The sequence below is a fragment of the Sceloporus undulatus genome, chromosome 2 (assembly GCF_019175285.1).
Source record: "Sceloporus undulatus isolate JIND9_A2432 ecotype Alabama chromosome 2, SceUnd_v1.1, whole genome shotgun sequence".
Classification (NCBI taxonomy): Eukaryota; Metazoa; Chordata; class Lepidosauria; order Squamata; family Phrynosomatidae; genus Sceloporus; species Sceloporus undulatus.
In genome coordinates, this window is record NC_056523.1 from 229756194 (window position 1) to 229768452 (window position 12259).

Sequence of the window (12259 nt, forward strand, 5' to 3'; positions counted from 1 at the left end):
CAACTTCATCTTTGTTTTAATTTACTTTTTGTTGGTTTTGACTGTTGACTGTTTTGACTGTTGTTTCAAACGTATCAGCTAATGTGTGTGTGTGTGTGTGCCTTCAATTCACCTGTTGCCCCTATGAATTTCGTAGGATTTTCTGAAGCAAAGCGTACTCAGAGGAGGTTTTGCTACTTTCTTCCTCTGAAGTCTAGCTGCCACCGCTGCCGCCACCGCCTCCTCCTCCTCCTCCTCCTTTGAATCATATAACTGGAAGGGACAACAAGGGCTATATAAATCCTGGATTTCAGAGGAAGGAACCAGAAAAACCTCCTCTGAGATTCCAGATTAATCCTTGTCAATGCAGGAATACAAAACTAATGCACTCTTGCACTCATCCAACTTCTGCTTAAAGACCTCCAAAGAAGGAGAGTACTCCACCCTCCAGGGCTGTCAATTTCACTGTTGAATAGATACTATAGTAAGGAGGTTCTTCTTAATGTTTAGGTGGAATCTCTTGTTTTGCAATTTGAATCCATTGATTTTTATGATCACATAAGGACTATTTACACTTTAATAATGCTACAGTATTCTGTCGTTATTTAGCAAGAACGATACAATGGTGAAACTGCAACACTTACTTTCACACGGTGTCTCAAATAATGGGGCATTAATGATTGACGAATGGTAAAATAGCACTTTTACATTCTACACCTCAAAAGAAGGGGCTGTGATTGGAGAGGAAAAAATGGGTAATCTCTCGCCACTAAGGAACTCTCCTGTGACTCACAGGTGTAAAATAGGAAGCCAAATGGCACACTGGGGGGACTGGGGTATTCAATTTATTTCCAGAAGGTTTAATGACGGATTTTCAATGGCACTATTGAAATGTGATTGCCTTTCACATATTTGCGATAGTGCTAATGCTCTGAGACTGCGAGTGTGTGACTTGCCCAAAGTCATCCAGTGGGTTTCCTTCCAATGACTAGTTTCCATGGTCCGGTGTTAAATGGTAGTGCTCCCATTTTTAACATGTATTTCAGTTTGAAATTAACTATGCTTGGAAAAGAAGGGGCTCTACAAGACCAAGCAGTTTAAGGATTATCTCTCCTCATATCCATGGTGTTGGGGACTGTAAAACCATCTCTTTTGTGGGGATTAAGTTGAATGAGTTTTGCGGCCAAAGAATGGTCACCTTGTCTACATAGCCTTGAGCTGTGCACAGAGTTGTTACATTATTCACACCAGTCGTTCTGACATTGTACAGCAGCTCATTAATGCCTAATCACTGATATGTAACTTAACTCAGGGTACCTTATGAGTAACTTGAAGATGAAGTTGCAATGAAGAGCAGAAGCAGTTGACTGTTATCTGTGCAATTTTTACTTAAAGCTCTTGGACACAAATGAAGACACAGAAAACATAAAAGCATCGGGCACAGCTAATAGCAAATAATCCCCAGACTGCATCTGGCTAATACTGGTTATTTTAAAAACAAACCTGAGTTGGGGTTTCTGGGAGACTACTGAAGAGTAAAAGATATTTTAGGTCACACCAATAATCTGGAGAATTAAGGATTGATGTTATTAATGCTGAAGTGTATAAAGTTGAATCAAATTATTTAACTGATCAAGAGAGCTTACCTTCATTCCATTGGAGTTCATCACACAACTGATAGCTTCTTGTTCCTTCTTCTGAATGGCCTGTGTAATAATATCACATAAATGCAAAGTAGTGCACTTTCCCAGGTATAGACCAATTACTATTTTAGCATTAAAGGTACAGACAGGAAAGAAAAGGTGTATTAAGTGGAAGAAAGAGTAGGCAGCAGGGGAGGGGGAGGATAAGCAAAATTAACTCATCCCCCCCCCCTTCCGCAGGAGGAGAGAAAATAAAATCCTCCTATATCAGCGGGTTTTTGAATAAGAAAGCCATAGGTAAGAGCTAATGTGGTGTAGTCATTTAAATGTCGAACTATGGCGGGTTACAGACCGCCCGTTTGGGGCAGCCTGCACCCGCCCCTTTTCCTGCTGTATCGGGGCCTCAGGTGCCAGACCGGCAGCCTCCAAGGCCTCGATCCGCCACTTTGAAGGCCGCTTCCCCGTGGCCTGGAAAGGGGTGTCCTTGGGGCTTCAAGCCCCAAGGACACCCGGTGATGGCAGGGAGGAGGAGAAAGGGGCCGCTTGGCCCCTTTTTCCTCTGCGTCACTGGGCGCAGCCATGTAAAGGCTGCGCCCAGCGATGCAAACCCCAGAAGGAGCTCCGTTTTGGAGCTTCTTCTTGCACCGCGGAAAGGGCGCTCTTGGCGTCCTCACGCGGCGCAAAGACGTCACGTCTGCGCCGCCTTGTTTGGAGGCAGCGCGGTTGTGATGTAATGACGGCAGCCGTGTGGAACGGCCGCCGCCATTTTGTACGGACTGGGTCCGTACTAGGGTTAGGGGCGTCAGGAAGTGACACCCCTTTCTAACCCTAATACGGACCCAGTCTGTATTTTCAGGCCTGTCTGTAACGGGCCTACAAATCTGGAGACCAGGGTTCAATTCCCCCCTTAGCCATGGAATCCTGTTGAGTGAACTTTGGTGAGGCACACATTCTAAGCCCGAGAAAAATCTGTGATAGGTTTACCTAGGGTTGCCATAAGGTGGGAAGGACTTGAAGGCACAGGAAGAGGAGGAGAAGGAGCAGCAGCAGGAGAAGGGCCTGTATTGAGACCAGGCTTGCTGCAGTTCAAAAACACAATTATTTTAGTCTTGATCTTGAAGTCCCCTGAAAATGCCTAAAGTGGGCCGTTGGTATCTGCTGGGGTGTAGTTTCAAGACCGTCCATGGATAACAAAATCTGTAGATGCAGAAGTCCCATTAATTACAATGGCATAGTAAAACAGTGTTCCTTATATAAAATGGAAAATCAAGATTTGCTCATTGGAATTTATATTTAAAACAAATATTTTCAAGCTGTGGATGTTTGAATCCATGGAAGAAAAGTCCGTGGATAAGGAGGGCCGACTGTATTTTGAAAATTCCAAACCTTACATATTTATAAGGTACCTATGAAAAGCGTATAAGGTGGGAGGAATGGAAGGTTTCTAATACCACAATCCAAATAATGGTAGGTGGTTGTAGTCTAAGGTAGCCTATCTGATGTTTGGAACCTGCATTTTCCTGCCTTGCATTTCAAGGTCTATATACCATTCCAGAAACTCCCCATAGGCTTGCATCTGATTGCAGACCAGCATCGGTCTGAGAAACACTGGTCTAAGGTCGTGCCATTCCCTTCTCCTTTTGTGTCTTGTCTTTTTTAGATTGTAAGCCTGAGGGCAGGGAAATGTCTAATGTCTAATTAACAAATTGTAAGCCGCTTTGATAGCCTTGGCTGAAAAGCAGGGTATTAATAATAATAATAATAATTATTATTATTATTGTTATTATTATTTATTTAGAATCTCTAGCAAATGAGCCTCGACTCCTTTCTTGCAAAGAAGCATGCAGTGTAAATGGAGGCTGGTTGAAAGTGTGCCTGGTTTTAATCGCTGTGGTGCAGTGCCCTCCAGTGTCTGCTATGGGTCATGAGTCATGGCAACATTGTGTACTTGTTCATTCTAGACAAGATAGAGAACATCATTGTAGTGTAGTGGTTTCAACATTGGACTATGACTCTGGAGACCAGGTTTTGAATCCCTGCTTATCCATGGAAAACCACTTGGTGATGTTAGGCAAGTCACATGCTCTCAGCCTCAAAGGAAGGCAACTATAGCATTATGATTCCCCCTTATCTGTTTCATGGTATGGAATCCTGGTGTCTGTAATTTAGGGAAGGTAATTTAGGCCAGAGAGCTCCTCCTCTAGGGCCTCTGACAAAACTACAAATCCCAGGATTCCACAGGATGTAGCCATGACAATTCAAGTGCAATCATATAGTGCTATCATTGTGGGGTGTGAAAGGCTCTCAGGAAGAGAAACCCAAGGGTTTTGTTTTGTTTGCTAGTCAGTGTGGTGTAGTGGTTTGAGCTCAGGGTGAACAGATGTCATAACCTCATAGGAGGAGAAGGCACCACAAAATGTAGAGTATTACAAAATAAAAGCAAAAAACACCCATATAAACATACATTCATTTCATATGGTTTATTTATAGCTCTATTACATATACTAGATTTTATTATATACTCAGATGTATTTTTTTAATGAACTTATCTTCATTAAATTATCTTCTGAGCAAGACAAAGCTTAAAATTGCACTGTGCTAGCAACAAACCCTTGACTGAATCTGCAGAAATAATAACAATAAATAATATTAGACCATAGAGTAGAGGCAGTAGAGGCTATGGGAGGTCATGTATTTTGACACGGCTTTAACTCCCACGAGTCAGTGCTGTGAAAACCTGGGATTTGTAGTTTGTTGTGGCACCAGAGCGCTCTGATGGAGAAGGCTAAATGTCTCAAACTACAAATCCCGGGTTTTCATAACATTGAGCCATGACAGTTTAAGTGGTTTGAAACTGCATTAATACTGCCATGCAGGTCAGACCTATGTCACTTTGCAAACTTTGAAGACACAGCTGAAAGTGCTGTCTTCTTCTTAGGGCTGGCATGTCCTCCAGATCCAAATGGGAGAGATCTTGCAGGACCCATCTATTTGGGATGCCTTAGACTGAAGGAACAAGCCAAGTAGAGAGATGCTGCAAACGGTATGTGACTTGTTCTTCTCCTTCCCTTTCCCCCACCACATGTGCATGTTTTCAGCTGTGTTTAGCTGCAAGAGAAGCAAAATTAAACACAGAAGGCTCCCTTCCCCACCCAACCTGCACATTCTGTCCTTTCCTCTCTCCGCCTCTAGCATGCAGTCCAAGTCCCTAGGGCTCACTCCCACCCAGATCCAAGGAGCCAGCAAAAGGGAGGATGTTTAGCTTTCTAAGCATCTGGCTTGTGGACTCTGGACTGATGTCATCCCACCCTTTGCCAGCTGATTGGAAGACTCCCAGGCTTTCCATCTGCCAGAGGTCTCTAGAGCCATTGAGAATCTTTTATTCCAGGGCTGCCTCTCCTATGCATCCTGGTCTCTCCAACCCGTGAGGAATGAGTAGCCACCTCCTCGGCATGCGTCACTGAGAGGTTTCTAATTCTAGGAACAAGATGGGAACAGTTAAGATGCTAATCAGTGCAGTCATCCATGGGGGAAAAAGTAGTGACAATGAAGCACTAGGTACCAGAATGTAAAGTTTTGGATTTAAAAGCATATCAAAGGTGGCCTAACTTGGCCATGTCTTCCATTGGTGGCTGGTGGCTTCCAGGTCACTGAGAGATGGATCCACTCTGGGGTTCAGTCAGAATTTTAAAGGAATTATACCTTTTAGCTAGCTAAATCTTTCTTGGGAGGAGTATTCAAAAACTAAAATCAATTTGTTAGTCTGGAAAATCAGTATGCAAAGGTATCTTGTAGCACCTTTGAGACTAACTGAAAGAAAGAAGGTGGTAACATGAGCTTCCACAGACTTGTGCCTACTTCTTCAGATGCATTTTTGGCTCCCACATATACTCATTCATATTGTTATCTTCTAACCTTGCTTTGAGACAACATCCTTCTTCCTTTGTCCCTCAGTGACCATCCTTAAAACTGAACTTGTCACCTCCTCTCCACACCCACAAAGTTGTGCATTTCTATAGACATTCTCACACAGACTGCTATATAGGTCTGTCCCTGGGTTTTCCACTCCACCACATGCATCTGAGGAAGTAGACTCAAGTCTGTGGAGTTTATCACATGAAGGAGATCAGGAGTTTATCCCATGAATATCCCAGAAAAATTGCATAATTACGCATAACCATTTCACACAACATTGCACAAAACCTGCCATTAAAGTGGTCCCTAAGGTACAGTACACATGGTGCCGTACTAGGGTGCATGAAGCCGAGGACTGTGCTGTATAAGAAAGAAAACAGACGTCCCTCATTTTTCGACAGATCGCTTTTTGACAATCTGATCTTTCAACACTATTTATTTATTTATTTATTTATTTATTTATTATCCCGCCTTTCTCCCAAGCTGGGACCCATACAACACATACAACACCATTACATTATTATCTGAACCCATCTATTTGATGCATGGTCAACTCTTTTGACAAATATGAACACAAATATAAATATGAATATTTGAACAGTGCTGCATTATAAGCACACAACGCCTTCTACAGTATATAGTACACAGACTGGATGAAAAGAGTGTGCCTTGCACTGCTTCCCCCCTCCAACTTGCATCATCTATTTGGTCAGTCTGTACATTGTAGAAGTAAATTGTGGTGTCATTGTTTACTGATAGCATTGTACAGGTATTCGATATGTGATTATACAATAATATAATATACAGTAATATGGGTTCCACTTTTTGGCCGTGCTCTGGTCCCTAACCTGTTGAAATAGCAGGGGACTATTTTTTTGTGGCCACCTAATAGAGGCACCAATTGTAGTCAGTGGTTTTGCTTACATCTTCTGGTTGTTTACTCTGAATGTGAGGGAACTGTCTCTGTAGCAGTTGGCCTACGGTACCCTGCCATCATGTGTGGATGATATTGCTTTCTGGAGCTAACATTTATTTATTTAATAGACTCATAAGGAACCACAAAAACTATCTAGTTAGGGTTGCCATATTCCATTACCTCATATCTGGGCATCTAATTTGTATAATGTCTAAATTATTCTGATTATGCAAATTCTACACATTAATCATTGCACTTTTTCTACCATTATGCTTCAAGCTCAGTACCAATACCAATTTAAGAGGTCTCTCCCCAGGCTGGGGTGAAGAGAGGGAGGCTTCCAAATAGCCTCTAAGAGTAAAGGAAAAGGACTCCCTTTGCTCTCTCAAGGGTGTTGGAAGCAAAGTCTCACCCCGCTGCCTAGCCCTAGGCTCAAGCCGCCAACACAATCATCACACAAGGCCATCTCTCCTCACTTCCTCTCCTTTCCAATCTTCTGGGCTTGTCAAAGGAAGGGAGAGGGAATGAAATAATAAGGTGGCAATGCTACCCCTGTGCAGGAGCAACTGGAACTTGCAAGGTGGGATGAGGCTCCCACCAGTACCAATCTTCTTGCATGGTTCTCTGCTTCATTGTCACTGTCAAATTTTAACCTAGTGACATTTTAACCTGTGACAAAGGAGAAATCCATGATTTACTATTTCATAGAATTATAGAGTTGGAAGAGACCACAAAGGCCATCCAGTCCAACCTCTTGCCATGCAGGAAATCTCAATCAAAGCATCCCCTGACAGATGGTCATCCAGCGTCTGTATAAAGACTTCCAAGGAAGGAGACTCCACTACACTCTGAGGGAGTTTGTTCCACTGTCGAACAGCCATTACTGTCAGGAAGTTCCTCCTAATGTTGAGGTGGAATCTCTTTTCCTGGAGCTTGCATCCATTGTTCCGGGTCCTGTTCTCTGGAGCAGCAGAAAACAAGCTGGCTCCCGCATCAGTATGACATCCCTTCAATTATTTAAACAGGGCTATCATATCACCGCTTAACCTTCTCTCCTCCTGGCTAAACATCCCTAGCTCCCTAAGTCATTCCTCATAGGACATGTTTTAGTCTCTTCAATCCAGGATTTTCCAGGTTTTCTGGGACAAATGGCAGGTTGAGATGGGGAGATATGGTTCATCCTCTTGAGGACAGAATGGGACAGGACAAGCATGTAGGGCAGGCCGTGGGACTCCATCCCTGGCCATTCTCCATCCAAAGGGAATAGGAGGAACCAATTCCACTTGAGTTACAATAAACTTTGGAATGAGGTCATGGGACACTTCTCTGACCCCCCTTTCTCCTCATTCCATTTGAATGATGGCAGCAAATCCTACTACTTCTTTCTTGAAGACAAGCCAAAGAGGAACATTTGCCGGGATTGGGAGCGGCTTCGTACTCTGGCCAAAACAGGGGACCAGTTGAAGGGGGAAAAGACACTGTGAGCAGTAGGAAGGAACAGAGCCCCTGGATAACAGTGAGTGGAAAGTGCTGGGTTCCTAAAAGCCATTTTTCAAGGCTGGCTTTTTGAAGGATACAACTGGTGCAGTTGGTGAGTGAGAGTGGATAGACAGAAGCTTGGGTTGGAAAGGAAGGTGAAGTGGTGAACAAATACAGGGCTATGCTCCACTTGGATCATTTGGATTGCAGGCGAAGCAGCTTGAGCAAATTAGGCCAGTGGCTGCAAAGAGTAGGAAGATTAGGGAGAAGGCAATTGTTGTTGTATATCCATCGGTGGAAGAGAAGCATTTGCGAGAAATGTGGAAGGAGCTCTTGTTTGTATAATTTGTTTTTTCGCCTCGTTTTGCAGGGATGAGGGCCGGTAGAGCTCAGATGCTGTTGTGTCTCATTGCCCTTGCTGTCCTGCCATGTGGTGAGTCTGCCCTACGGAAGCCATGTCAGAGGTTTCTTTTATTTTCTTTGGAGTGTGTATGTTGAGAAGCCACTATCCTGCCACTGGCCATGCTGGTTGGAGGATTTGTAGTCTGAAACAACTAACTTCCTTAGGCTCTGGAAAGGGTTTGGTACAGCACAGACAAGAGATACTCCCAAGAAAGAGAGGCACAGAAGAGAGCAAGGCTGTCACTATGGCCTGTTACAGACTGCCAAAATAAAGCTGCTTCGGGTCTCTTTGGAGGTATGCTATTTAAATGATGCATGGGTCCTAAGAGTCCGGAGGTCACGCCAAAGCAACACTCCATTCCTAAGCACTGGAGTGCAGCTTTGGTGCAGCTTCCAGATTCTTAAGGTGCATGCATCATTTAAACAGCATACCTCCAAAGAGACCCGAAGCAGCTTTATTTTGGCAGTCTGTAACAGGCCAACGTCGCAAAAAACATAGTAGGTTTTTTGCTACCTCACATTTAATTTAACTATTTGATTTAAATTGTTTAAGAACCATCATTTTGAAGTCTCCAGTGGACTATAGGGCCTTTTCTCATTATCAAACCTAAGTTGGGTGGTGGCGGCGGGGGGAACCTAAGATCTTTTATATGAAGATGAAGGAGCTTCTTGCAAAATTCAAGCCACTACTGGCAGCCTTCCTGTTAAGCCAGTTTCAGCTTCAGAGGAAATGGGCTGCGCTTTGTAGAAGCACCTGCTTTGAAAATAAAATACACCAGTTTTGGAATATCTTAAAGAGCATACTGTTACTTTTGAAATACATTCAGGGATATTAAAACAGTGTTAAATTATGTAATGTTTTCTGTAAGAGTTTGTCACTGGTCCAGCTCAAAGCTCCTGAAGTTTTGAAAATTGGCAAAACACCAGAGGTGAATTTTGCCAGGTTAAAAAAATGGTTAAAACCAAGCCAACTCCACACTGCAGAAATAAGGTACAGTAATTTGGCACCATTTTAGCTCCCATGGCTCAATGCTATGGAATTCTGGTATTTCTAGATTGGTGGAAGCACCAGAGCTCTTTGACGGGAAGGGTAAATATCTCCCTGAACTACAAATCCCAGAATTATATAGCATTGAGTCCTGGCACTTAAAGTTTTGTCAAACTGCTTTATTTCTCCAGTGTGGCAGCAGCCAATTACATGTCTGCAGTACAGACATGCAGCTGATTAAATCTGACTCTGTTTAACTGTTCTTTTCTGTGGGCCTTTCTATGTTATACGTACTGGCTTTAAAAGTGATAATCTCTTCCTGTGGAATCTGTTTCGCAAGAAAGCAATGAATCCAGCCCCTGAATTCCTAGCCTTATCTATAATTCCCATGATTATTTTGAGAGAAGGGAGTGTTATGGCCACAAGTTGAACATGAGTAGACCACAAGTTGAATATGAGTCAGCAGTGCGATGCAGCAGCTAACAAGGCCAATGCAATTTTAGGCTGTATAGTGTCTAGATCAAGGGAAGTAATAGTGCCACTATATTCTGCTCTGATCAGGCTCCACCTGGAATATTGTGTCCAGTTCTGGGCACCACAATTTAAAAAGGATGTTGAGAAACTGGAGCATGTCCAAAGGAGGGAGATTAAAATGGTGAAGGGTCTGGAAACCATGCCCTATGAGGAACTTAGGGAGCTGGGGATGTTCAGCCTGGAGAAGAGAATGTTAGGAGGTGATATGATAGCCCTGTTTAAATATTTGAAGGGATGTCATATTGAGGAGGGAGCAAGCTTGTTTTCTGCTGCTCCAGAGACTAGGACCCGGAGCAATGGATGCAAGCTCCAGGAAAAGAGATTCCACCTCAAAATTAGGAAGAACTTCCTGACAGTATGTCCGGGAATGCTGCCAGCAGACACTTGACAGTAGCTGATAACAGAGCCTTAGCACAGTGGAAGTGAAAGTAAAGCAGACCTTGCAAGGAACCAGTCTGAGAGCAGTCCGAGAAAACAAGCCGAGTTCAGAATTCCAGAAGTCCAAACGTTCCAAGAGTCAAGCCGAAGTCAGGATACCGAGAAACAACGTTGGTCAAACAGTCCAAGGTCAAAACAGCCAAGAGATAACGAAGTCCGGTCCAAGGTCAAGGTAACAAAGAATCCAGATACTAGGAGCTAGTGCTAGCAGCAATCACGCCGAGAGATCATGCAATAAACTCTAGCAACCAGCATTAGTCTCTCTCCCACTTAAGTAAGGGAAACTCTCCCTCGTGCCACCTGAGGCTGGTTGGCTAATTGCCTCTCGGCAATTCTCTGTGATCTGCGCCTGCAAGCACTCTCAGCTCTTCTCTCTTTGAAAGAAGGCACCTGCATGCAAGCTTCGTCCCCAGAGTCCCCACTAGGCAGTGGTACCATAGAAGGTCTCTCTTCGGCACTAGGACCTGGTTGAACCTCCTCCTCTGGGGTTGGAGGATCACAGCTGGGACCTGGCAGGGCAGGAACAGCACCTGGTGTTGCCTCAATCAGCCCTTGCTCTGGAGGAGGCTCATCCTCCTCCTCATCCTCCAAGAGCTGATCTTGGCTGGCCATGACACAGTAAGGGCTATTCGACAGTGGAACAAACTCCCTTGGAGTGTAGTGGAGTCTCCTTCTTTGGAGGTCTTTAAACAGGGGCTGGATGGCCATCTGTCGGGGATGCTTTGATTGTAATTTCCTGCATGGCAGGGGGTTGGACTGGATGACCCTTGCGGTCTCTTCCAACTGTATTATTCTATGATTCTATGGCAGTTAAATTGATATACGGTAAACTCAATAGATGTTTGGGGTATATGCCCACAGTGAGGTACATTGTTTCACTGGGTGCTTGCAGGTAGAGATTTCTAGCACTATCAGTCAAAAGTCATTGTGTATCAGTGCCATCTTTTCCCTACTGGGTGCATCCAGATGAAGCTTTTGCAGTGACTCCTTCATGGACATTTACAGGAGATCCAGATGTCATTACTTCTGTTGCAGTCCTGATCAGTACTCTCATAGTTTCTCTTAACTTTATTTCCCCTCCTCCTTCCTCGCCAGGGGAAAAATTTGTTACGAAAAAGTGGATGGAATAACTGCACAAGGCATTTTAATTTTGAGTGGTGGGAGCCTGGTCCAGAACCACCCTATATGGGAAAATGTAAGACAGAAGAAGTGATGGGAAAACATGGAGGAGGGTTAAAACTGAAGATGTTGCACATAAAATGTGGGTGAGGCAGGGTGATTATACAAGGAAAGCTTCATATGGAGGCAGCCTCTCTCCTGTGTTCCTTTCTTTAGGTCAGGATTGGATCATGTGAGGTTCATGGTCAACATGCAGCCCTCAAGTCATCCATCCCCTCTATACCCCAAATGTTTTTTTGTCAATGCATGAGGGGCAGTTTTGCCACATTTTGAACCCTGGAGGGCTATTTCAGATAGGGTGACAAAGGAGGACAAGACACCCCAAAATATATGCAATCATAGAATCATGTAGGGCTTTCAAGAAAAATAGAGGACACGACCACATAAAAAGTTAAAAACACTAATAAACTTCCATATGGTTTATATTAAATATATTCTATTTTATTATGGACTCAACCATATTCTTCTGATGACTTTACTTTTGTTTAAATGCCTTGTTGGCTTGCAAGATACTTATAGAACTCTGAGCAAGACAAAGGCTTAACATTATTATTTTACTAGCAACAAACCCTTGACTGAATCTACGAAGTTTATCCCATTAACAAATAAACCGTCTTACCTCTTCTGGCTTGAATTCAGGATCAGGGAGTTTCCGACTTCAAAAATTGGCCGGTTGAGGGAGGCTTTTACCTGGGATGCATCCGAGTGGCAGCATCCCAGTTAGATAGGCGGCGATTTAGGTATGATAACATTCGGGAGGCATCTTGGATCCTGAATTCAAGCCGG

The 12259-nt window shown here is 43.7% G+C and overlaps 1 protein-coding gene across 1 annotated transcript in view; it reads left to right on the top strand.

Moving 5' to 3' along the window:
- MFAP5 (microfibril associated protein 5) overlaps positions 1 to 12259 on the top strand; it is a 43906-nt gene that overhangs the window by 11181 nt on the left and 20466 nt on the right. Inside the window, exon 2 of the mRNA XM_042455760.1 lies at positions 8303 to 8365. Coding sequence (XP_042311694.1) covers positions 8305 to 8365 — 61 coding nt within the window. The 5' untranslated portion in view covers positions 8303 to 8304. The remainder of the gene's footprint in view (positions 1 to 8302; positions 8366 to 12259) is intronic.